This window comes from Oxyura jamaicensis, chromosome 11 (genome assembly GCF_011077185.1).
Source record: "Oxyura jamaicensis isolate SHBP4307 breed ruddy duck chromosome 11, BPBGC_Ojam_1.0, whole genome shotgun sequence".
Taxonomy (NCBI): Eukaryota; Metazoa; Chordata; class Aves; order Anseriformes; family Anatidae; genus Oxyura; species Oxyura jamaicensis.
Genome location: NC_048903.1, coordinates 14,455,291 through 14,483,042, shown reverse-complemented (window position 1 = coordinate 14,483,042; position 27,752 = coordinate 14,455,291). Strand labels below are relative to the sequence as shown.

Below are 27,752 nucleotides of genomic sequence, written 5' to 3'. Positions count from 1 at the left end.
TGCTGGCATAATGAAAATACTGCCAAAATCTCTGTTCAAGAAGTAATAGTGTAAATTTTGTGAAAATCAATATTTTGTGACTAGTTTTATTTATAAAGGTAACATGTAAACAACTTATATATTTTACCTAGCCTTCATAAGTGATCAGACAGGAGGGGCTGCCAGAAGGGGACACGTGGTGTCCTGCTGGGTACATACAAACAGATGGAAGATTTTTCTGGTGTCATAACTTAAGCTCTATGAATTCTTCAAAGCCATTAACTCCTCTCTGAGATCAGTTCCCCCAGCAATATTAACTTTTCTTGGAGATGACAGGCAGTCAAGGACGAAGAAGTATTTGGACATGCTTATTTGCATACACACTTTTGAATTGTGGGTTGATAAATCTGTGATTTACATGCACAATAATAATTTCTGTACTTTTGCCTTTGTCAGAGTAACTCTTCTTTAGCATACTTTAGAATATTGCTGTACTTAATTTCCACGAGGGGCATAAGGCCCCTAGGCAGATTCCTATGTGTACACACCCTGATTCACAAACCTATGAAATGCCTCACATTAAACCAACCTAAGTTAAAAACCATACACATGCTTAAACAAAACTCATCTCTGCTCTTTTACTATTGTTGCTGCTGGTATGAACTATGAATGTAAGGATAGATCAAGTACTGGGAAATCCTTAGATGTAAGAGAGAGACAACAGTACACCTATATCAAAGGGAGTGACAATATTTTGATTTTTCCATCTTCATTTAATGAGATTCAAGGTGGATTTCAATTTACTGAAAATTCTGTTACTTTTATGTACAATTCTTGGTGCTGTTACTCTTTCAAGACCGTCTTGACCTAAGCATTCTGGGTTGAGAAGCACTGATTGTTTCTCTGGGGGAGTGCCCTGGCCCTGTATGTGACAGACGAGTAGCTTTTTCTTCCAGCATATATGAGCAAAACTTTACTATGGTAAGAGACTGTAAAAAACAGATACAGTGATTAGATATTTTAAAAGGAAGAAGAAAGTCTTCAAACATATTAACACTTTCAAACTTTATTTAATTAGATAAATCAACTTTCTTCCTCTTCAGGAGGTGTATAATTCAAGATGGGATTTCAAATAAGCCTGTGAAAATTAAGTCCACAAGTCCTGCCTAAATGTAGCGAGCAGGCCTGTTGAACAAGTTGGTGAAGATTTTGAGTCAGCTGAAAGCTCCTATATCACAGGCTCGAAAGAGTTAAAGAAAAATAAGTGCAAAATACCCAGTCTCTCTTCACTAATCAGGGAGTCATTTCAAATGATTTTTTTGTCTGTCTGGGGGGAAGATTACAACCACAGATTTTCAGTAAGCAGGTATTTCTGTTGCATCTTCAGTGCAACTCTGCTTTCATGAAATCTTTTAGAAACATTTGTGATTTAATTTGTATAGTGATAATGTGGTATTCCACATTGGAATGTGCCTGTTAATTATTAGTAAGAAGAAGAACACTTGGAAGAGGATGCAACAAGGCAGAAAGCTTGCAGCATTATTTCAGGGCTCTTTATTTCCTCATTTCACCAGAAATGGCTCATTATTGCATTCTGTTGCATGCCAAGTCAATGAAAACTATGGAACATCTTTTCAATCAAACCACGGTGCAGCAATACACATTTGTTCACTGGTGACTTGTCCTAAACTTCATTGCAATCTTTGGTCAAACATCGTAACCATTTTCTGTATCAGATTCTGTCTTGTGAGATTAATTCGTGAAGGAGTTATGTATAGATTCCCTGGATACCCTTGGGCCTATGTCAGGACAAAATAACAAACAGCTGAGAACATCTTGCTGGGGGAGATCTTCAGAGGGGAGGTTAGAACCAGCTTTCAAGTATGTTGTCCAAGGAAAAACAATTTTGCTCGCAAGTCTAACTTCTCTCATTTATGGAAGAGAGATATTACTTATCTGTCCCACATGGGGGCTGTAAGAGCTTGTAGTTTACATTACAAAAGTACTTACAACAATTCTTTAGAAGCAACACACAGATGTTGCTGTTATGTGTTTACGAATTGAATTTCAAGTTTACTTGCATTATAATGACAGCTACAGAGTACATTAACCATGGTTTCCATGCTTGCTGTAAAATACAAATAATGTTAGTTTGCATTTCCTGTAGCTCAAATGAGTATTTCTTTCCATCACAGTGCTCCAAGACCTGTGGGAGAGGTGTTAAGAAACGGGATGTCTACTGCAAAAGTACTGGTTCTCCCAAGCTTAAAATCTTGCCTGATAGTATGTGCAGCCAAGACCATAAACCTGAATCCCAGCAGACCTGTGTGCTAGGACGCTGCCCCAAAAATGACCGGCTCCAGTGGGTGATTTCTTCCTGGAGTGAGGTAAAGTGGTACAGCTACATAGCTCACTATCTTCCTTCACTGGTCTTGACTTGGGGCGCACAGAAACCGTGTGGGGAAAAAGAAGCTGAGCCGACATTTGAAAATCAGGTGTTGTTTACAAGCCACTATAAAAACAGTTCTTTAAATTCAGGTGTAGTTAGATGTAGTCTATTTGTTTTTCTGGACTTCACTGACTTGGCTTCATATTTCTTTTTACACATTGTGGAAAGCGGTCTTTGTGGTTTTAGTAATGCTTTTGTAGTTTCACATAATTTGAGTTGTCTTGAGCAAAGCGCAGCCTCCTTTGAGGGCGTTTCTATAGATTTAAAAGGTATATGTTGGTTTTGCAGTGCTCAGCTTCCTGTGGCCCAGGTGTACACAAGCGAGAACTAAAATGTGGTGAGAAAAGCATTCATGGGAAATTGATCACCTTTCCTCAGAGAAGATGTAGAAACATCAAGAAACCAAACATAGACCTGGAAGAAACTTGTAACAATGGAGCCTGTCCATCACAAACATTGTATAACATGGTATCTGGCTGGTATTCCTCACCCTGGCAGCAGGTAGGAACAGGAAGCTTTTTTGCCTCTCTCTCCCAGTCCCAGCTAGCACTGTCTCTCCAGCATTTCATATCTTGGATTTTCTGGAGTTTTTAAAGGAGCAAGTTTCCCTGCATGGTAGTTCAAGTAGCATACCCTAGTACACAGCATTAAAGAATGGAACAACTGCAAAGTGACTGCTGACTTCTGGACAGCGTATCCACTGTAATTAGAAGGTGGTATTAGAGAGCACCAACCCTAGAGAAGTGGTGGTATCACATGCCACAGAATGGGTGCTATCTGGAGCTGCATAAACATCCACCATGGTTTAAAATGCTAAAGACTATGCCACAGTGACTTTAGGGCAATGTGAGTCTGAGCTACCCAAACTGAAGCTAGCTTGAGTCTTACAGTAATTGTGCTGTAGTCAAAAATGTCCAGCTGTAGGGAGGAGGATAGAGGAGGTGATATCCCCAGTGCTAACAGCCCACGGGTGTCTCCTGCACACAGCCGTTCCCTAAGGAAGGTCATATCACTCAGCCTCTGGAGCATGATGCAGCTGGTCCTTATCCATCATGTATTTTGGTGCAGTTCATTTCTTTGCCCTTTATCTGAAGAATGTCACCCTAAAGTGTTCTTTGTGCTCCAGAGGCACCAGATTCCATGATTGGTCCCAATACTTCCTTCTCAGTCTTCTTCGAACTGCACTGTGGTTGAACTATTGCATAGCTACATGCACAATGGATTTGAGGACCAGCACAGATTGCCTGGAATTCCCTAAATACTATGATTAATTATGGGATCAGTCTGTATTTGTTCCTACATTCTTGCAAACAAGCTTCTGTATTTCTGGAACTTATCTACTTTATGAGTCACATATCAATGAGCCACACACTCATTTAATAACATTTACATGAAACAATGTATGCCTGACAATTGTAATCAGATGAAAACGCTCACATTTATCTTAAAGACAACTTCTCATGAAACACATAGAAGTAAAATGCTTATTCATTTTAAAATACTTCATAGATCTTCCTGCAAATGCATAGTGTTTTTCCCCAGATACTGCCATAATTATGGTTCCAGTGGGAGTTTTATCTCTGTTCAGACAGCAGGATTGGGACCAGAGGCTCAGAGTTCAAAAGAAATCAGTGCAGACAATCAGGAACAGGTTTTCTAAAATATTCAGTTTATGTCTAGATGCCTAAGTAAAGAACCAAATTTTCAGTTGAGTCCTTAAATAACCACATTTTCAAAATGGTTCAACATGGAGAACAGATGCACACATCTTTGAAAATTTGGTCCTGATGGGGATTGCTGAGCATCAACACATCAGATCCTGAAATCTTTCTGAAAGTCTCATCTTAAACCCTTGAAACTTTTTCCTTTGGCTTTCATGAGATCTAAGAGATTCCCTATAATTAAAGACACTTTTTATTGTATTTATTTATTTTTTCCCTCCTGTCTACAGTGTACAGTAACATGTGGAGGGGGAGTGCAAACCCGGAGTGTACAGTGCCTACGCCAAGGGAGACCAGCTTCTGGGTGCTTGCCCCATCAGAAACCAGCAATCCTGAGAGCTTGCAATACTAACTTCTGCCCAGCCCCTGTGAAAAGAGGTAAAACTCAGCTCTACATGCTGCAGCAGGGTTGGTTGCTTATATCTATATATATAGATATACTCTATATCCAGTAAAAATCACCTTTTCCAGTTACACCCTCTTAAGGTTAGTATTTGGCACGTTCCTGCACAAATGATTTTTTTCCGAACTTTGTAGCTTTACAGTTACTCTCCAATACCAAAGTATCTCTCTTCTCGGAGTGAACTCTCTTAAAGCAAACTTATAACTAATAAAACATTTTTAAAATGTTAAAAAAATAATTTTATTAAAAAATAAGATATGTTTTAAAAATATTTTTTAAAGTTATACAGCTTGGTTCTGAGCTTCACCTTCAGATTATCTTGTTGATTCACATCGGAGTGTCCTATGCTGATACTCTTTTTTCATTAAAAATAGTGACATTTGAAGTAACAAATGAGAAATTGCCATTTATTTTTTAGTGCTTTAAAGTCCACCCAAGCTTCAGATTTTACCCACCTCCAGGCTGTCTGAAAATGCTTCGTCTACAGTGTACTTTCTCTTCTCTCCTCCTGATCAGTGTATGGCACGTGCAGACAGGGAACATGAAATCCTTGCCATTGTGTCTGCTATATCCCTCCCCATCACTTCACTGTGTTTTGCAATTCTGGAGGAGCAGGAAGAGTAAGAGGCTTTGTGTTAAAGATGGAATGGGAATTTTCTCAGAACCACCAAAAAATAAGAGAGAGGTGCATTCACACCATCCAGTTTAATTGCTCACAGACTGGTACAGTTTGTGACTCCTCAACTGAGGAAGAAAGCTCACGAGGTCCAGGTTTGTCCCATATAATAACAGTTACCTAGGCATGTTAGAGCACTTCAAATATTAACTTTCAAAATATTGTACCTTTACTGTCTTTTTACCAGAAGAAGATAATAGAGTTGGGGGCAAAGGTCAAGCTCTGGCCCTGCATTTTGTAATTTGACATTAGGCAACACTCCCTCTTGTCTCTACTGATTTGTGACATTCACTGTGCACAGAAACCCTGTAAAACCCAGTGATATCTTATGTACTAGACCATTCTACTACAGCAACTCAAGACACACAGATTATCAAACTGTGATATCTGGGGGCCTGAATCCAAACTAGGATATACAGATGAAATGGTCCTAAAAGAGATAAGGGAACAGTTGACCTGCTTCTACAGTTAAATGTTCTGAACAATTCAAATGCTAATGAACCTTTCCAAAGTTCTGTTGTACTTCAGAATTTCTGTATTACATCCTCTTCTATCATGATACAGCAAGCACTTTTCTTTCACCCCAGCCTCCCTCTGCTTTATTTCAAGGCTGAAATAATGCCTGTTATTAATTTTGGCCTTGGCCTGTTTCTCTCTTGCCTCACATCTGCAGAAGCCCTTTCACCTTTATTGTAACTGGGTCGTCAGGCTCTGGAGATCAATTATCTCCTCACTGCTCTCTAACTTTCTGTCTAAAGCAGCAAAAAGAGGGGGAACCAGCTGTGCTGGAATCACATTCAAGCAAATCAGCCTCTATTATCAGCCACGTAGCTCCAGCTCAGTGATCACAGTCAAGAAATTAATGTTTCAGGGAGAGTTTACACACTTTCCTAGACAAGCTGGGTCATTTCCATCCATTAGATGCAGTTACGGTCACCATAACTCCTAACATATCCAACTGCTTGAAATCAATCAAAATTAAACCAACATGTAAATACTTGAGTAAATTGAAATAAGGAACTGACAGCTTGATCCACATCCACATGAAGCTAGAGGGAGTCTTTGTGTTCATTCCAATAGTCTTTGGATTAAGTCCCAAGAGTAAAGTTTTTGGCCACACCTCTGTAATGTTAGCATTGCACTCCAGTCTTCAGAAGGGGGATAAAGATTTATTAACATTGCCTTCTCATTTCTTAAAAAGTTTTTTTTTTGAAAAAAAAAAAAAAGCAGTTTGCAATTTTTGAAAATTTATGCTTACATGGCAGAGATCTTTCTGACTTAGAACAGCTTTCCTTGCCTTGAGCTGTACATGTCTTTATTGGTTGTCTGCTTTGGGTCCTTCCAGTGGCAAATTCTGTAGGGAGCCAGTAGATGAAGTAAAGTGAAAGCTGGTGCTAAACTACCATTTCCATCCCTACTGACATTCAATTAAGAGTAGAAGCGTAGCATGGTAGAGTGGGAAGGCTACAGTATGACACTGAGCCAGCCAGTTCCCAGAAAACTTTTTGTTCAAGGATAGTATTGTCTTTAGATAACATTTATAGGTAAGATTGAGAAATATATATATTTTTTTCATTTTGATATTCATTCAAACGAATTTGAGAGTGATAAAGGTATACAACATCACCACTGCCATCATAAAATGTAAGTAAAAAAACATGAAGCAGTGAATAATCAAAATAAATTCATACAAAGAGACTGGGATGACTCCTGAACCACAAACTATGAAGAAGTTGCCTACGCTATGTAAGGGAGCATATATCTTGTATGACTCAACTTAGCTGATCTGAGAATGCAGACAACGGTGGCTAGATCGTCTTCAATGTCTCCTTGTAAATTCCTTTTATTGACCATGTAAACAGTAGTTCTGAGAGCAGAATGGAATCTTTTCCCATGCTCATAGGAGATTTCAGTTTAGCTATAAATTTTGCTAAACCTCATTTAAATGTCTTACTGCTCTCCCAGACATTGTGAATTTGTTTATAAATCATCCGTATGAATCATCACTTTGCTCTTTTAAAGAAAAGTAAAGCATCCACTACAAAACAGTAGAAAGCAGTAACTATGAAATGTTTTTTAAAGCAACTGGGCTGTATGTATAAACGATCTGTACATAAACATGTGAAATAAAATCTTAATTGAAAAGTCTTATTTATTTTTGCAATTAAAAACTATGCTTTTCAGAACAAAATGTTGTCAGCTGTCTCTTACCCTATTAGTTAATTAAGATTTCACCAGCATGGCATAAAGTCCTAAAAGCCTGATTCATGCCACCTAATTTAAATGTTTAAATTACAAGAGCGATTCCTTAAACTCCCTACATAAACAAAAGGAAAAAAATAAGTCACTTTGGAAAGCGTTGGAATACAAACACACAGCAGAGCATTTTGTGCACATGACAGACTATGATCCATGCATTCAATTTTCCATGCATTTTCTTTGTATATACCCATAAACTCAAAGCTGAGACTATGAAGCACAGCTGAACTCCATGCAGTGCAGGTATCAACATGCATTGGAGCACTGAAGTGGGTTCATTTATACAAGTACTTGGCTTTAGTGCATTTATAATCAGAGATGAAAACACTGATGTATCAAAACTGACTTTTTTCACCACTACAGTTAGTGGTCAAATTCCCATTTCATTCTGTTTTCCTGAACTTCAAAGTGTGCTCTGAATTTTTTAATTCCTTTAGCCTCTGACATTCCTACTGTATTAGCTCTATCAGCATCACTTAGAAAATTAAACTTGAATTTTTAAGATGGAAGCTAGTTCATGGTTCGTTTTCTTTGAATTGAGTAACCCATCATATTTTTAACATTACCAAATGCATCCAAGTTTGTTGAACTACCGCCTGATTTGTAGAATTGCTAAAACATAGTCTTAACATATTGCTTGGATTTCTCTCCTTCAGATGATCCTTCTTGTGTGGATTTTTTCAGTTGGTGTCATCTGGTACCCCAGCATGGCGTCTGTAACCACAAGTTTTACGGCAAGCAATGCTGTAAATCATGCACAAAGAAGAACTGATAGCAGTGTGTTATCTGAACTCTTCAATGACGGGATTTTCTTTTTCAATTTATGTTGAAATTAACTTTGCTTTGAGCCAAGACATGGTGCCACATAAACCACTGACGGAAGAGACATTTTTTTCTAAGGGTATGTCTGAGGTACAGTACTGGTTGGATATGTACTGAAAAAGGAATGTTTTTTTTTCTTTATTTGCTGACCTCACTAAAGTACAGGGTACTATGGATCACTTGAACACTGAGACTCAACAGGCAGTTCTTCTTTCTTTAAAAGTGTCATTTTGCAGTGTCATATGTTATGAGGAAGAAATTAAGGCAAGGACTCCTTTTTCTGGCTAATTTACCTGAATGCCAAGCAAAAGAGATTGGGATCTCAAGGAATAAGGTTACAGTGCGGCAGCATGACAGATCACACAACCAGAAGTGTTTCCTTTCATATCTTTTATGATAAATATCATCCCCAGGTAAGGAAGCTGCTTACTGCCACTTTCACAGAAAGACATTCAAATGACTGTTGGTTGGAGAACCCAGTGTCACATGTGTGACCACGAGAAGTAAATGGTGCACTACAAAGATATATGGTGCTTCTCTATTATACTTGCTGCTGGAAAAGCAAGTTTTGCATCATGCTTATGTTTTTATTGTTTTGAAGAATTCATTTTCTGCTTTGTGTAGAAACTCAGAGGTGGTTAACTAGTAACTTGAAATATATTCCTAGAAATATTCCGCGTTAGAATATTTGGACTTTTAATAATGCTCTGTTACAAGTAAAATATAATTTCATATTTCAACTAACTCAAGGAACTCAGATTTATTGAGCTCAATGGTTATGTTTTCAACTTTCTAAGCTCATTAGATATGTAAATTTAAAATTTAAACTTGATAAAGTAGTTTTTTTTCAGAAGCTAGGTTGTTTGAATGACAAGATACTGAAGAATGTCTTCCTTTTAATCTCAAATCTCTGCAAGTTTTGATTCATCTGTTGCCCAAAGGAAATATCAAGAATATTGCAGTCCATCAATCCATGCCAAGCTTCTCTAAATAGTTATTTATTCACATAGGTGATATGAAAAAATTGCAAATGCTAAGCAGATGATTTACTCTAACCAAATGGATATCATTTCTATTTTTATACATTCTCATAAAACATTTATTTAGTTCAGAATCCACCAGCAAACAAAACAAATGTAAACACAATGATATTTGTAATCATTCAGTATCAAGATGTTAGGTGACACTGTATGTCAAATGGTACAATTTTAAAAGTTTCTGCATTGAAAAAATACCCAACACAACCTATTTGCCAAAACCATTCTGAGACAGAGCTGTGTTGTACTGTAATTTTCTGGGGAGTGCCTATGAGGGACATATTTATCTAATTCCACCCAATCCCACAACTTCTTTTGATGAATGTAGCTCAGTTTTACTGTTTTTTTAAAGTATCATTTCAGCATAAGATTAGCCAGCTCAGCACTAATGCCAGACAGTGGTCACTTGAAATTATCAGTTCCTTTTGCAACAATTTAAATTAAAAACATGTATTCTATGATACTTTAAGAAATGGTGATTGGAAACATATCTCAACCTACACCACTCTGCCTTGTTATTCAACATTGCATAATTGTAACCTCTTTTCTAGGAAAACTACTTTTTGTTTTGTTTTGTTTTTATAATTGTGCCCTTTTTATTATTTGATGTAAAATAATTAATTTATTAATGCATAGCTTTTCCTTTATATTTCTTTGCTCACTTCCTTAAGTGAAAACTGAGAAAAGAAAATGGTAGTGTCACAAAATATGAATTATGGTGTAAAAAAAAAGCAAAAAAATATAACTGTAATATTTAATTATTTTATAAGCTTTGTAATAAAGTACTCTAACTGTTTCATTATATTTGGAATTGTAAAATTCATGAATAAAATATGGAGGTTATAAGTAAATATCAAGTAATATAAGTGGTGTATATGAGTTTTGTTGCATTCGTGTTGATTGTGCCATAATATCTTTCAGTAAAACATTATCCTGCTTTCTTCTGCTATGTAATTGTCTTATGTCTGTGACTCTGAACCTACCCCAATTCTATGGGGGACAGCAACAAAAGCTGTCCAAAAGAAAAGCTTGTTCTTCGGGACACTGGAAATTTAGCCACCATAGCTGAGTATGACTTCTACTGCCTGTCCGTGCCCTTACCATTCAGGTTTTTTATGGGTTAATATTGGTGGGGAACCCTAGAAACACTGAATTTGAGTGTTTACAAGCCATTATGATGAATGGGGGGAGGTCATTGCTTTCAGGGACTCAAAGTCAGGCATATGTTCTAAGGTCATGTGAAACTTGCCTACTTTTGAAGGTCCTATTATACTGGTAAGTGTGGAATGCACCACTGGCTGGTCAACAAAGTGAATATATTGTAGCTGCCTTTCAAGAGTAGATGATGTTTCTCACTTGCAAGACTATCCTGTCACTGAAGTGGCTAGTCTGGACTGTGCCCACTGCTGGCACAAAAGGGCAAAATGGCCATAATTTCGTGTTTTTATTTGCATAATACAGAAGCTAAAATACACAAAAATACAGTTCCCTCCCTATATGCAACACAAAACTGACCCACCTCTTCACCTGCAAAAGACAGCAGAAACTTGTGTATCATAGAACCACTGCGATTCTTGTATGTATTTATCTGCAAGGTGGTTTGCAAGAAGCCTCACTCAACTAAGCATTAGGTTTTACAGTCTCTCCTATCGGCCTGGGGATACTGTAGTTTTCTAAAAATGACTCAGTTATGAAGTTTCCATGACAGTCCCTGATACGAAATAGGAGGGACTCCATCTGTTCACTCCATCATTTTACATATACTCTCTAACATATATTTGCAACTTGTCCATTCATTCACCACCATGCAGGTCTCTGACAACAGCAAGCTTCACAGAGTTGGTAAGAAATACTGAGCATACTTCTGACTTACACTATAATCTAGTAGGCACTAATAAACAATAGATCAGTCTGCTCCTGAAGGATTCCCAGCAAGTGCTCTTTTGAACATGATTTGGACTAGTGATTTAAATAATTAATATGTCCACACAAGACTTCAGGCTCAAAACTCCTTTGTGTTCTGGTCTAGAATTTTGGAATTAAAATTAACTGACGGTTGTCAGTGAATTACAGTGCTGGAGATGGATGTTGAAAGAGGAAGTATTGCATAAAGATGTGCTATTGTGTGGTTGGATCAACCCCAAGTCCACAACTGTTATATTGCTAAGCCCTTATAACGATATTTGGTATACAAAGCTTGGCAGTTTTCTAGAAGTATATTGCTGCAAGGCTCCCTTTATAAAGCAGAATGGGGTCTTTTCACAAAGGAATAACTCTGTTTCCTGTAGTCAGATTTCATCACTCAGGTAAAGGATGCATCTGCCTAAAACTCAAACAGATATTTAATGAATGGCTTGATTGTGTAAATCAAAGTCACCTACCCTGGATGCCCAGAAGACATGAAATGCTGGAGACAGATGAACATTTTGCTGCATGTGGTTTTATGGTAACACGATCCATATCCTGTACTTCCTTTATTTTTTCAGCAAATCCTATTCAAATGTATCCATAAAATAAATTAACATTATTATTTCTATTGTAATAGATGTCCAGCCCTGAGTCGCTGGGGTTCCATTGTGTACAACACTGTATACACACCATGAAAGGCTTACTGTCCCAAGTATACAATAAGGAACAATAGGAAAAGAAAGCATTAACAGTGAGATCATTGTGATCTGAAGCGCTGCTCGTGGGTCCTTGTCTGTCTGGACATTGCAGAACATTTCAAAGGAAACACCATGCAGATAAGATCTGAAAGAGCAAAATGTTGAGGAAGTCTGTCTTGACTGTTTTGAAAGGAAATGCTAAGCATTGCTAAGGCCTGAGGGGAACATAGAAGGGAAAGTTAGTAGGGAAGCTGGGATACAGTGGTATGAATCAAAAATGAGGTGTGCTCAATGTTGAGTCCTAACCAAGATAGTGACTATCATGAGATGAAAGCAAGAAATATGAATTATACAAACCGTTAGCCTGGCAGTTATCAGGGATTACAGACATGTGAGGTTTTGGCAAGGCAGTAAATCTTCTTTCCATTAAAAAGAGTTCTGGAATAAGGAGATGCAGCTGGTAAAAAATACCCTGAATCCCTTCCTCACCAATCTCATACAAGCATCAGCCAAATCAGGCTGACCTTCCTTTCTGCTTTCCTCACGTTGTGCACCACTAGCACAGCTATCCTCCTTCTATTTAGAAGGAATCCAGACCAGGGTTGGGCTGTAATCCCAACCATTCCATGCTGGAATTGGTTCTTCAATGTATATGTTTCTTCTTGTATATGTTCTTCATCTGGCAGGTTACAAATAACACTTACAAATAACATGAGAGCTGGCAGTGGCAGACAGATTGATTCCCAGGCTTGCACTGCAAATGGTACAAATGCCAGTTGCTGTTGTCAACATTTATACTGCATTGCCCATGGAAAGTCATTATCTCTGCCCTGGATGGAGGCAACCAGAAGCACACTCTGGACAAAGAGCTTGCCATCTAACAGTCAACATGCCAGGCAGGGTTAGAAGTAGCTGCCTGCTCGTTTTCCGTGAGTGATACTGGAGCATGAACTGTCTGAATGCCCCGGATGAGCAGAACTAGAGATGGAACCTGAATTTCTGAATTCAAAATCCAGTGTATCAACAAGCCGACTTTCCTCATGCTCCATTAAAGAAAGAAAATCTATTCTAAGACCTATACTTCAAACTAGTATCTATTTTACCTACTTTCTGTTCAGTAGTATTTACTCATAAACAGAATCTGATGCAATTTCTAGATTCTGCCAATGAAGGCAGAACCTTTAGTTAACCCTAGCTTCTGGAGTTACTTTCTAAGCATTAAATCAAGCCATTGTCACCGTACATTTAATCCTTAACACTGTACTGTGTACCTACTATGATTTAAGATAAACCCTTAACTCGTAGGTGACTTGGGCTGCCAAGAGTTAGTTTATTATATTCTGTTGTGATAATGTTCACTAATCCTTTCATAACAGCATAGAAGAGCTGCCACAAATGCTCATTCAAAAAGTATATTAAAGGGTTTATAATAGCAATATTTACTCATGAAAATCTTACCTAAGGAAAGCAAACAAGGTTCAGAGAAAAGCATACACAACTCCCTCTTTGGGATCTTCTCCCTCTCATAACATCATAATACCTGAATCAGGCCTGTCTAATAGCAGAAACTGAAGGCATTGTCTCCAAAGCAGGAACCCCCTGCTCACATTCCTATACTTCTATGGAAATTACAGACTTTTACTAGCTCTGTTTAGATTATGGTTGAAGATATTCAGGATATCTGCTGGATTCAAGAGTTGTTCTCGTACAAAATAGTTAATCCTATGTATAATGTCATTTCTGACCAACTTCCATAGTGCTTCTAGGGTAGTAATGTATTGCAACCATCGTGACTCCTCACCTCTGGACCCTGTAATGACACCCAGGATCCTTGTGCATCTTATGTAGAGGGGGGCACCTGAGCACAGAAAGGGATAAATTTGCATTCCATGAAGAGAGATGAGAGAAAATCCCATTAATGCTTTCCCTGGATGCAGTTATGACCAGTTTCACAGGAAAAACCGTTCTGGTGCAATGCCTTCCCCAGCGCACTAGAATTCACATTTCCACACTGTACATTCAATGCAACTGTTGAACAAGTAAGAAGTAATTGAGGCCTGCCTTTTCCCACAATGCATCACCGAAAATGATTTTTTCTAAGTGACTAAAGAAAATGCTTTACAGCTTTCATTTCTGGGGGCTTTTGACAGTTGAAAAACTTTTTTTTCATTGAGATCGTTTTCTGTGTTTTATTCTTAACATCCAAACAGATCATCTCACAGATTTTTTTTTCTTCTCCAAATAGACAAACCCTGCAAAAAGGAAAGTGCTTCTAGATTATTCACTGTGTTAATGATATGTCACTGTTTATCCATGGGAGTTAAATGAGAAGATTCAATATGCAAATCATAATTTTACCCTTTGCAGGATACTCTACTTCCAAGCCCATTAAAAGCAGTCCAATTTTCAAAAATTTAACTGTACAGCACTCTCCATCGATAGATAATATTTTAATAGGATCAGAACATTTTGTTTCTAGACACAGATACTGCCTGTCAGCAGAAAGTTCATCTCAGATTTTGTAAAAATACATTGCAAATGCTAAATTGCCCAGAACTACCACGACTTACTCATTATTGTCTTTGCTGGTGTGTGGGGAAAAGTCAACTAACAGACAATAACAGGCTGTAAACACAGCCCTCCCCAATTAAATATAGGATATACTTCTTCAAACTGTATCATTTACCACAATTTATTTTTGAGGTTTTTTGTGTCCACTTCTAAAATACTAGTTGCAAAACCAAAATTGCTTATGAACAAACTGTAACATCTAATTTTAAAAGCATTCAACTATTCAGTGAGACCTTAAGATGGTATATGGGCAACTATGATATACTTCTACCATATTACATGTTCTGAACTCAAATTCTTGTTGTGTCTTGTGTTCAGTTAACATCTAATTCTGACCCCCACCTCCCTACCCCCCCTCCCCCCTTTTTTTTTTTCCAACCACAATGGAACTTGTAATGAAAATCCTGAACTTGTTCTAAGTGTCTTGTTCAGGTAAGTACACAGCTTGCTCCGTGTATCATAAACAGTCGACTAACCTCACGATGGTTTAGCCCTATGTTGTATTAGCCATACTGATCCCAGAGCATACCAGTGCAGCTATCAGGTAGCTGAAACAAAACACATAACTAAGACACATTTAACATCTGGGACACTCACCAGCCATTTATTTATTCCTTTGCACGGTGATTCTACACTAGAACTTACTTATTTTGAGAATCCTGTTCAGTTTCACCAGTCGTATTGCTATTTGTAATGTAGAGCTAAATCAGAGAGTTTGTGTCCATGCTGCAGCGCTGTGCTGTAGATCAGTTGTGTGTGGTGGTGAAAAAACTTCATCTGGGCTAGTTAAGAAACCAGAAGTTCACAGAACTTCTTATGTAACAGGTGAGAGTTGATGCCAGAGCTATAAATTAAAGTTTGAGATTACGCAGCTTCTGAGCTTTGACCTATTGTAATCAGTAAGGGCAAGGTTGAAGGGGCTTGTGTTTGCTGCACAGTATTTGCATTGGATTGTGTTTGTTTAGAGCCATACTTAAGTGGTTCTGCTGGTCTTTGGTGTGGGCCAAGAATGAATCTTTCATCTTGAAGCATAACTTAGAAACATAAAATAGACAGGAACCTATCTTCTGACTGATGAGATACTGCATGGATATGGATATGCTGATATTCTCTTTTTCTGCCACCTGAACTGTTCTGATACAATATATCTGGTATAGATCTCCTGAGCTCTTAATCTAGCTCTTTTTTTTTTTTTTTTTTTTTTTTTTTGTACAAGTAAGTTAATTAAGGTTAAAAATATATATAAATCATAGATGCTATCCGCCCTTATTCAGGAAATAACCAGAGTAAAGAAAGCAGTTCCCCAGCTTCCTAGATGACACAATTACACTTTGCTCAGGGACAGAGTACTTCAAGAACTGGGTTATTCTTGGTGCTGGCTCTTGTAAATGCTCTTCCCTGATATTCTCATTAACCTTCTGAACCTCATGCCTCCTGGATGGATCCCAGCCAGCAGCTACCAAAGGACTCTCTGAAAGCAGTGTTTACACCTCAGTTTCCAAATTGTGTTACTGTAGTGTACGAACTATATACAAGGGGGAGACAAACAGTGGATTTGTCTTTTCAGTAACAGTGGTTGATTAAAAAATAAAGTACCAACAATGTGAGATTCATACAGTCCTGAAGCCTTCAGACATTTTGGCACATAGCTCTGTCTCTCTCGGACAATTGCATCCCCTTTTTCTCTGCTTCTGTCCTCCTGTTCCAAGGTTCCCCCTTAAGCCATGGGGGGGTGGGGAGCAGAGCTGGTTGTGAAGTGTCTTGGGGTAATCCACTTTGACAGGGAACTATGCTGATTACAAGTTATGGCTTTGGAACTGTAAAGCTCCCACTGCTGTCTATGTACAAGTTGCTGCTTTCTATTTAAACCTTAACAGTCACATCTAATCAAGAGAAAATAAGGACGTTTTTATGAATTCCATGAGAAAAATTCCCCTCAGGTGTAGCTTGCACGGTTTGATCAGCTCCAGTATCATGTTTTAGCGTTTCAGATTAATCCTGCAGATAGTGAGCCAAGAATGCTAGCTTTCATACTCTCCTGATAGCCAGGCAAAAACACTTCTGCAATTTGTTATTATTTCAGCTAAACTTGCAATATGCAAATTAAGATTTATGGCAAATGAAGGCTTAAAACTATGCATTTATCTTCATGTGGAAAAGGTATCATGTATTTGCAAGGTGCCAAAAAATACCAGAGCTGGGCAGAGAACAAGCGAATTACAGTTCCCAGAAGGCACTGGAGAGCTGTACATCAGCATTTTGTGTTCTGATGACAGGAAACAAACTATTTCACAGTCTAAGATTTTCTGGAAGATATGGAGCTGACCCAGCCTCCAGCCTTAAGTATCTCGTTTCAGTGTTTCCAACTGAATATTGTTAAAGTGTCAGGTAAATCTAAGATTTTCAACAAGGTTATGCTAAAAGAAAAATTATTATTGTATGGAATGTAAGTATCCTGTTGAAAACACAGTGATGTGAAAAAACTGATCAAGTGCAGATAACATTTATGTTTCCTACTATTCTCCCATCCTACCCATGCATAAGCAATTAACATCATTCCCAGCCATGTGCTGATTCAGCTTTGCTGCAATTACATTAAGGCAAGGAGACAAGATACTGCCTATTCCCTACCTCATCTTTCTGGAGCAGTACTGAGTAACACAAACCATGTAAGTAAGATTCAGGGGCGCTCTAGAGAGATGTATTCCTGTGTGGTCTCATTCTCTGCTTTATATTCTGCAGTACTGAAGACAACAGGATGACACATGGACTAGACAGAGATCCATGCATATTTTCCTTCCTAAGTCAGGGTTTCCAATGAAAAGCACTGGAAAACAGAAATACATGCCCAAAGTTCAGCTCAGCCTGAGCCTTGGGGTCCAATTTTCATCTCAATCAGAAGTAATTTCCCATAAGTTAAAGGATTCATAACCATACAAAATCTGTGTGTACAAGTCAAACTCAAACCACATCTGGTAGTAAGGACATCTGGTAATAAGGTAATACCTGATGCAGCCTTACGGGCTGGGGGAAGAGCAGCTGGAAAGCTGCCTGGCTGAAAAGGACCTCAGGATGCTGGTTGGCAGCCAGCTGAACGTGAGCCAGCAGTGTGCCCAGGTGGACAAGAAGGCCGGTGGCATCCTGGCCTGCATCAGAAGTAGTGTGGCCAGCAGGACTAGGGGAGGGATTGTCCCCCTGTACTCAGCACTGGTGAAACCACACCTTGAGTACTGTGTTCAGCTTTGGGCCACACACTGCAAGGACAGTGAGTTGCTTGAGTGTGTGCAGAGAAGAGCAACGAAGCTGGTGAAGGGACAAGAAAACAAGATGAGGAGCAGCTGAGGGAACTGGGGCTGTTCAGTCTGGAGCAGAGGAGGCTGAGGGGAGACCTCTTGCTCCTGAAAGGAAGTTGCAGCAAGGAGGTGTCAGTCTCTTTTCTCAGGTGACAAAAAACAGGACACAAGGAAACACTCTCAAGTTGTGCCATGGGAGGTTTAGATTGGATATTAGGAGGAATTTCTTCATGGAGAGGGTGGTCAGGCATTAGAATGGGCTTCCCAGGGAAGTGGTGGGATACCCATCCCTGCAGGTATTGAAGAAACGTATGGATGTGGCACTAAGGGACGTGGTTTAGTGGTGGGACTCAGTAGGTCAGGTTAATGGTTGGACATGGTGATCTTGAAAGTCTTTTCAAACCTAGATGATTCTATAGCTTTTACAACATGAAGGATGTTAAGTGAACAGCACATAGTTTTTTTCTGAATTTACTCTCTCACAAGCTACAGTTTCCAGTTTCTAGAAGTTGCTTCGCCTCACTTCTTTAGCCTACTGGAAGAACAAACTAGCCTTAGATATGCATGCTCTACCTTATTCCCTGTTTTCATCCAACTTCTATGAATATATCACCTAGAGTTTCAAAAACGGGTATGGCAAGAAAGTTTTTCAACTGAGGTTTTGACTTAGTTGATATAAATACTTAATTCTACACTTCAGACTTTACCAGGTTTTGGAGACTGGAAGTGGTTTAATCGAAGAGATCTGATGTCTGATACCTATGGAGTTAGGCTCTTTCAGCCCAGACTTTGCAGTGGTACCTCCTGTGGCTGATGAGAGGGTGCTCTCCAGAGTGAACTCAGAGAATGGCAGAGCAGTAAAGGAACTATATTTCAGCGAGTAAAAGAATATATGTGTTCTTAGACAGCCACCTAGTGAGCTCAGTGAGGAATCAAGAGCTGGAGGAATATTCACCAAACAGACTGGAGTTACACTACAAATACAGTGCTAAAATCAGCAGTGACCTTCAAAAGTTTTCTCATAGTAAAGAGTTGCAGATGAAGGGCTGCTGAATTATTAAACAGCTGTAAGATACGATTCCTCATTACCTAGCAATTCTAGAAACAAATCTTTGGGTGGGAGTGCAAATATTAAAAAGGATGTCTGAGGGTTAACTGAATTTCAGAAATGTTCAGGAACAAGTATTTGTGCATATATGTGTACAAATTATGTTTTTGTTTTTTTAATCTCACCTTTTTCTATGTACCCATTTCTAAATCTAAAGACTATTGTTGATTGAAAACCCTCATATCATACAATATAAAAAGGGTCGGAGTCCAGAGTCCAGAGGGAAAGATTCTTAACAATTGCACCTGGGAATTCGCACAGAAAGCCTGCTTCATTGGTCTGTGTGTTCCAACGTTTATGCTTATCTAAACTTGAACTTGGTTGTGAAAATAGTATGTCTTATGTAAGGCGAGAGAACCTATGATCCCCGTTCATATGAGGAATAGCACTTATGTTTACTACTTGTCTGTGTTAAATTCTAGCTCTATGAGGGAAAAGGAAAACAAACAAACAAACAAACAAGCCACAACCATAAGGGCTCACAGAAAAACATTCAGGTATGATTTCTGAGTTTGCCTTTGCAAAATTTTTGCAGGAAGACCACCAAAATGTTACACACTTATGGTTTCGTATCTCTGTTAGTGCTCTGGATGTTCATAGAGCCACAACATGCAATTTTATCCTCATGTTAGAAACACGCAGGATGTGTGGAATTATAGTGACACAGCCAGAGTTTGCACATCATCAGTCCAGTGGTTACACATTAACCGCTGCTTGCTGAATTACTTTTTGCTGCAAAGACCACTTGTAAGGAGAAAGCTCCCAAACCGTCTCTTTTTAGAACCGTGATCATTGAAAAGAAGATGAAAAGAAAAAGATCAACTAAAATAAAACATTAAGACATTAATGGAAAATATCAGAACTACCATTCTCCAAAGTTTCACCTAATATTAATAAGCCATAAAATAACTGTGTGAAGGTGGTTAGGTCAAAGAAGAAATAACTAAACCCTGCTGATCATTATCTGTTTGGGATGATGTATAATTTTTACTCAGACATTTACTGCCTCACAAAAATCAGATACAGAGAACTGCCGAAGTTGCAGATTGTGTCAGTCCTAAATTATTGCTGTAGCCTTGAATGCAGTTTCTTTGTTCTTACACACTTGCAGTGTTTGTAACCCATAAGCCCAACAATACAACAATACAATAAAAATAGCATGCTTTGAATTTGTCTCAGAAACATCAGCTCTACATGCCTAATTAAATATCCACGACATACACAAAATAATTGCAAAGAGAAAGACATCTCCTTCATGAGGGCCAGATGATTTTAATTAGGTCTCACTCAAAATCTTGCTACCCTCGCATGGCCCAGCTCACTACAAAATGTTCAGTCATGCTGAGATTGTATGCTGCCGTCTGGGTCTCTTTTTCCCCTTTCACACTGGTTTCTGCTTTTCTGTCCCAATTTAACACTGTTCCTTAAGAATTTACTGTCATCCAGCCCTCAGAGCTTCAGTTCTGAAACTCCTCAGACAGGTGGGGCTGGTGCCATTTGACAATTTCTCTTTTTTTCGTACCTCAGGAAGAGGTATGTGCTAGCCTGCACAGATGGTGTGCTTCTCTGTAGTAGAAGCTGAACTTATGCACACCAGGTTCCACGCAAAGTCTGTGGAGGAGGAGAAATGGTATTTATTTATTCCAGATAGACTTCCGGCCCCTTCATTCTGCCACAGACACAACCAGAGCTGCCGTCAGCCCAACAACTGGAATATATCTCCCTTACCTGACGGCACTGACGGCAGCTCACCAGACAGCACCTCACCTCTCCTTGAAGGGCATCATCAGAGCGAGTGTGGGTTCCACACCACCACCAAAAGAGATCCTGACAAAAGCACACTTCCTTCATCTCCTTTCACAAGCCTCAGTTTTCAGCTCATTTGTATGCAGGCGGAAATTAGTGCCATGGGGCTGTGTTCTGTGACACTGCCGAGAGGTGAGATAAGCACATTTCAAAATTTTTACTTCAGGATAATTGGAACAATTTGAATATCCCTGTTGTTCTAAGTAGGTGTTTAAAATAATACAATTATTTCACCTGCTTCAGTACAATAGATATTAGCTATCATAGTTCACAAAGTTCCGTAGCCTATTCTTGTGTGATTTCTCCTTTCCTGGTCCTGAGTATTTATACACATAAGCAAAGAGACAGAGCTGCTCCCTGCTGTTTTATTAGGGCAGCATTACACTAGCCATTACAGTTATAAAAGTACTCTAACCTGAAGTACCTCCTTTACCTCTGAAGCCATGACTGTATTGAGTTTCCTATCTACATGTACAACACACTCTTGCTTTTACACAGCTCACCTGAAGTGTGAGTAAAATTCATCACTGTTGGACTACACAGCCACTAATGCTTCTTAACACTCGTAAAAGTGTAAAATGTTTGTAAAATGTTTTTCTTTTCTGTTAGAACTATAAAAATTATGTTTTCCTTCTGTATCAAAACTAATTTCTATATTATGCAGTTAATATCTTTTCAGTGATGAACCCTAAAAGCAATCCTTCAGAATACTTGTATTTCCCTAGAGCAGTTTCTTTGACTCTGTGTTCTCTTCTTGTCTAGAGGTCACTTTCTGCAAGTACTTGACCTCTGTTCCTGCAAATTGGATGAGTATTGCATGGTTATGACATCTGCTATGGAGAAACATCTCTCTTGTGAAGCCCAATTCAGATGTTACCTTTTTTTTTTTTTTTTTAAGTGACCTTTTGTTCAGACACAATCTTGTAATCAGAATTACCCTGTGTCACTGATTAATAGCCATAAGACATCAAAGAATTCAAGCCTGTAGAAACAAAAATGTGAACAGCTTCTGAACCTACAAATCATAGCACAGCCTATTCTAGGACTTAGGTTCATTCCCTTGGCAATTTGTTCAATTCTGTTGCTCTGCCATATTAACTGAAAAGCGTAGGCAAGAACTGAAAGGATCTTTGGTTCAGTGATGAGCAGACCAAATTCCTGTAGCCCCTTGAAAAATATCAGCTTCTGATGATTCACTATTAAGCTGTATCTGTCTGTCTTTGATTTGAAAATTACAGTAGGACTTGATTGAAGATCTTCCTGGTCATGGGCTTAACCCTTAATGATTCAGAACAAAAGTACCTGTCTAGGGTCTCTTAATTTAGAAAGAATTTCTATCATTCCTTGTGGTGAACTACCCTGTAAATGGAAATTTGGTATTCCCCAAAGCCTGTGGAAAACACTCTAAGGAGGCTGGCAAAACTAGAACCATTAATTCCCTTGCAGAGGACAGTTTGGTGGATTTTTATTGCTTCCCAGATCAGTAACTACAGAAACATTCCTTTAAAAACTCTGCAGAGCTTTCTCTCATATATTGGGTCTGAAAGAAATAAAAAATCCCTCTCTGTTTTCACAGATTTAGGAGATTTAAATTCAGGCAGTCCATGAGACTTCATACAAGCAAAAGCTTCCCACAGCTCATCTAGAAGTTAAAAGAGGTGTTTGCTCATTCTGTTTGATGTTTTACACTCTTCTTGTGAGACATTTCCCTCCACTGATCTCCCCTAGTGGTCTTAATTTCAGAACAGAAGTGTTGTATCATAGAAGCAGACTGCATGGTGAGATAGAATAAGTTGCAGAGAAACTCTTGTGCCATATGGGAAAACTTTAAAAGCAAGTTACAGCTGTTTAGATTATTATGAAATGAATGACCAAGCCTTCCTCTATATACTTTATGGACATTATTAATAGAAATGCTAAAACAACCATCCCCAGCAGTGCGCTGTTCTTGCTTTTCAGCATCAGCAAGACCTTAGAACTTTTCACTTTTTTCTCTTGTCCTTGTATCTACGCATCAAGTGATCTGTGGAACAAAACTGCAAAGAGGATACTATTAAGCTCTGAAAACATGGGAAGAGCAAGCTTGCAGAGGACTCCTGGCTGTGTAAGCTTAAGAGGAAATGATCAAAGGTTGGTGCTAGAATAGGTACAGCACATCCTGCAGCATGGTGAAAGGATGAAGCAACAAGACACCTGCTCAGGTAGACTTGGCTGGACCGACCTAGATTAAAATTATGTGGTTAAACCTAAACAGTACAACGTTTTTGTTGCACTGCTCTCAGCACACTAGAAAGACTGGCTCAGATACAGTTACAGGTCTGGAGAGCAGACAAGATGGCCAGTCATATCTGGTGAGTCTTTGCTTAAGGTCATTGCCACCTTCAAGTACAAGCTAGAAGGAGTTTTGTCTCAATTCAAATCGTAATGATTTTTACATAGTAGAAACCTTGCATGAAGAATGGCACAATTCTTTTATTTAATGGTACTCGTCAATATTTTTTATTTCTTTCTGTGATTTCTCTCAGCCTTCTCTCAGTCTTCTTCAGCCTTCTGAAAGCACTGCATAGACATGCATGGCAAAACTGCTGCAAGGAGCTCAATCCTTGCTTCCTTCTACAAGACAGGTCTGTACCCAAACATAATTCAAAACTTTCCAGCAAGTGACAATACTCAGCAAGGCACCACTTAACCCTACTCTTTCATGTTATATCCATCTACTTCCAAGCTACCTTTCCTGGTAGCATTCTCTTCAAGTCGATACAAATGGAAGCATGTTTATTAATGTTACACCTGTTCCTTTGATATACACCTCCAAGAAAGGCGTTTCAGGAGAAAGCCTTTCATAGCATGTCACCAAGCTCTCTAACCCCACACTTCACAAGCCTGCTCCATTGAACCAGGCACAAAATACAATGTATAAATGAGCAATTGCATTCATATTGTTTGCCTGGAGGTTTTCCACATGTGGATCTACTTGTATGCTTTAAGAAAAAAACTACTCCTGCAAGTAAAAACATGAATGTGTCCTTAAAATTGCCCTTCTGAAAATAGCTCAGCCTACTTGTAAGAATTCCTGCAACTTAGCACATGCTTCATCTTCAGCTCAGAGTGCTAGCCAAGTAATAATCAGCACTCAGCAAGAATTAGGAAGCCAGTTTGTCACAGTGAGGTCATGGGGAAGATTATTCCTGCTTTATGTCTCCATTTATAATAAATATTCCATAGCCTGTCATGGAAAGGATGTAGAACATATTTATACTTCCAACCCCCCTTTTCACATACAATTCATTAACTTGTTCTGATAAATTCGATAGAAGCCTATGCCCTTTTGTCTTTTTTACATGCTTCTTGGCTCAGAAGAACCAATAATCTACCTTATAGTGCAATGAAGATACTGTGTAACTTTGAAAGTTAATACAGTACAGATCTAGATTAGCTAAGGTGTTTCCTTTTAATGTAAAACATAACTGTGTACATCTTTTCAGAGTCCCGTACAACATACAATGCACTCAGCTCATGCTTAGGCTGCTTATGACCATCTGTTGAGATATCATGATTCAGTTTCACAACTTCATTTCTCTCCTATCCAAGTATTTATTGCCAGATACTGTGAGGTTGGAAAGACAGTCTGCATGACATTGCAACAGCTCTCCTCCTCTTTCACAAACAGAGGTGCCAAGGAAAATGGTGATGAAGTTGGCTATTGCATTACTTGGTGGGAGTATTTACATGAAAACATTTTCTGCAAATGGGACTGACTATATTAGGGAAATCAGTAACTTGATTATAGTGTCCGAATAGTCAGGGAAGTTAGAGCAATGAGTCTAACCTACAACGGGCAGCTTCCAACATGACATCTCCCGTAGGCAGATGGTCAGGAGTTCAGCAGACGTTAGACAAAATTTTCCTGTGTCCTCAGATTCTCTAAGGGAATATGGCAAAGGAACTGGTTGTGGTATTTTTACACAGACTGCAGACTTTTCAAACCAGCAATCTCCCATGAGAGTACGTGGAGAACAGTTCATGTTACTGTGTTGCCACGTTTGCAAAACAAAGATTGAAGAAAAAATTTTCATTTCTTTTCACTCTGAACATCTTAGCAGCACTGAGGTGACCATGCAATTTCAAAAATAAAATAACATAACAAAATCAGATTTAGGAATGTATTAGAATTCAGGTCCCAAACCACTGAAATGTTATAAAATGACAGGAAACATGTCAGCTAAGATTTTAAGAGAGTATCTCAGAAAGGCTTATAACATGAAAATGGCCAGCAAACAGAGAGAGCATTTATTTATAAGACATTAAGATACATGTTGTATCTATGTCTACTATAAATAGATAAAATTTTGAATGCATATTTTTCAAGCAAATGGAGTACAGACAGCTAGTTCTCTCTTTACAAAACATATGGGAATCATCATGATGGAATTACTCCTTTCAGAAACTGAAGCATAGAGTTTTGGGGAACTTTCAGTTGTAGTCCAAGAAAATAATTGCTTAGAAATGAAAAAAACATTTTTCTATGAAAAGAGATTCTAATCCTATATTTCTTAATCCTATAATTCTTACCCAAATGGCTTTCACTGAAGTCTACTGCATGAAGAAATATTCTCAGGTGAGTGAAAAATAATAATGAAAAAAGTAGTAATATATTTAAGCTGACAACAAAATAGATGTGCAAGTCATTTCTCAGGTTTGACAAACATCTTTTTTTTTTTTTTTTTTTTTTTTTTTTCCTCCATAATAGCACAGCAGTTCCTGCTGGGGCTGTGTGGCATATGTCTGAATTGATTCTACAGTGATGTTCAGTGCCCAGCAATGTTTAAGTATTTCACAGATAGATCTGACATAGGAAATCATGGCACCTACTCTTTAGAGAAGGAGGGAGGACAAGTATCCTGGAAATATACAAAGAAAAAATGTTTTTTTCCCTGCTAAGGCTGAGAATCTGTTAAAACCTTATGCAACTTTGCGGAGTTTTTCAGTCAAATCCCACAACTGTTATTTCAGGTCAAGAAATCAGAGAGAGGATGAATGCATGAACAGTTAATAGAACCACACTGAGAACAAAGCGGTAACCACCTCTAGGTAGTTCAAAGATGTCAGAATTTTTATTTTCATGCCTTTAAAATGATCATCTTGCTCTGATGACCTGAAGATATGTATCCTTACCTCCAGCTCCTGATCTTTTCTTCAAAACATACATCCCATCTCAATTGCACATCTGACCTGGGTCAGTTCCCATGGCCTTTCCCTAAGAGGTCCTGACATCAGTGCTTGGCCATTACCCCTGGCCATCTAACTTACAGTACTTGTATCATTTTCCGCATCCTGGGATTGTTAACATCACATCATTCAGTTCACTGGGCATTTCTATCATTATTCTAAGCAGGATTCCATGACATTTTAGTGGTTTTGTTTTGGGTCATTTCAGTCCTATAACCTGAAGCTGCTGGTAATCCACACAACAGACTTTGCGTTCTGACATACACACATACATAGATTCTCATGTTACACATAAAATACTATTGTATCTCTGGAAATAAACGTGAGAAGAGTTTCGAAATGCCACGTTTTGAGAGTCTATTTGTGAGGCTGCAAAACTTTACAACTATCAGCAGGGTATACAAACTATTAACAGTTAATATGGCTTAACTGTCCTTTTAAATCAGACCTTTGCAGTTTAGAGTAGCGTTAGCACCCCAGTGTCACATCTGGAGAGACAAAGGCAGGAAGTTTATGTCCCTCCCAAAGCAACACCTACTATAGGGATCAAACCTGCTGAGAATTCAGGAAAGTCACTTTAAATGTTGAATACAGTCCCACCTACCTTACTGAAACCTTTCCTTTCCCACACTAGCAAAACCTAAAAGTATTTTGCTGAGTAAGTCTTTTTTTTTTTTTTTTTTTTTTTTTTTAAGTAGGCAAATCAACTGAGAAGAGAATAAGGATTAAAAACTTGCAAGGCAAATATGATTTGAGCACTCAAGCAAAGAAAAACCCTGAAGCATGTGTAGGTAAAGTATCTCCAATTAAGACGGGCTACACAATAAACCTATCATAAAAGCCTTTTGCAGACATGAACACATACATTTAAAAATCCTATAACAAAATACTGAATGGAAAACCAATTCAGAATAACCAAATGCTATTTCTTCTTGCTGAGGTAAGCTAATGTAGCACTCTGTCAAATCTCTGGCACTTAACAGCACTTAGAGAAATACACAGTGCAATCTTGGAAGCCAGGCAAAGACAGATGGAAACGAACAATAAATGAACGGATGGCTAGACAGACAGAAAATCTCACCCAACATTTTATCTGCCATCTGCTTCTCCTTGTAACTGTACCTTTACACAATTAATTCAAGCCCCAAGCTTCCCTTCCTGACACTGGAAATTACATGAGGAGTGTTTATGACAGAGTGGAATATGTTTAAAGAAAAAACAAACATCAAAATTAAAACCTGAAGGTAAGCATTTGAGAGCACAGGCTCTTGAGAAAGGCTTTTAAAAAAAAAAAAAACAAAAAAACAAAAAAACAAAAAAACCACTCTTGTTATTTCCTTTGTTTTTCCACATTGTTCTTTAAACTTCATCCTAGAGGGGGTCTCAACAATAGCAAGAGATAAGCAGAGACGAGATGAAAGAAGGAAAGATATATCTTTGAAAATCTAAAAGCTGTTTCTTTTTGTCTAGCTCTCTAGTATCACTTGCAGCAATATGGAAAAGCAGTAGGAAACGTGCTGGGGCGGGAACGTTGCTGTGAGCTTGTGTTACAAACAGCGCATTTCTGTGTGGCACAAAACAGTCTTTTTCATCCTTCTCACCAGGTCTAATAACGATATTTGACACTTAGAAGTCAACATGTACCAAGTTATTTCAAAACACTACATTTTCTTTCATTTGAATTTACATTGCTCCTATGGGGCAGAGAGGAGAATAAAATAATTAAGTGATAAAGAGTTCAATAGTTACTGAACAAGTTTCTAAACTCTAACTACAGAAGTCAGTGAAATTCT

General features: G+C 38.4%; 1 protein-coding gene and 1 long non-coding RNA gene across 7 annotated transcripts in view; one reads left to right on the top strand and one right to left on the bottom strand.

The window, feature by feature from the left end:
- ADAMTS18 (ADAM metallopeptidase with thrombospondin type 1 motif 18) overlaps positions 1–10,295 on the top strand; it is an 80,796-nt gene extending 70,501 nt beyond the window's left edge. For all 5 annotated transcript variants that reach the window (XM_035336855.1, XM_035336853.1, XM_035336856.1 and 2 more), the window contains 4 exons: positions 2,175–2,366; positions 2,717–2,929; positions 4,380–4,527; positions 8,144–10,295. In XM_035336855.1, the coding sequence (XP_035192746.1) occupies positions 2,175–2,366; positions 2,717–2,929; positions 4,380–4,527; positions 8,144–8,259 (669 nt within the window). In that variant the 3' untranslated portion in view covers positions 8,260–10,295. The remainder of the gene's footprint in view (positions 1–2,174; positions 2,367–2,716; positions 2,930–4,379; positions 4,528–8,143) is intronic.
- Positions 1–27,752, bottom strand: part of LOC118172756 — a 132,934-nt gene that overhangs the window by 27,904 nt on the left and 77,278 nt on the right. The window lies entirely within an intron of this gene.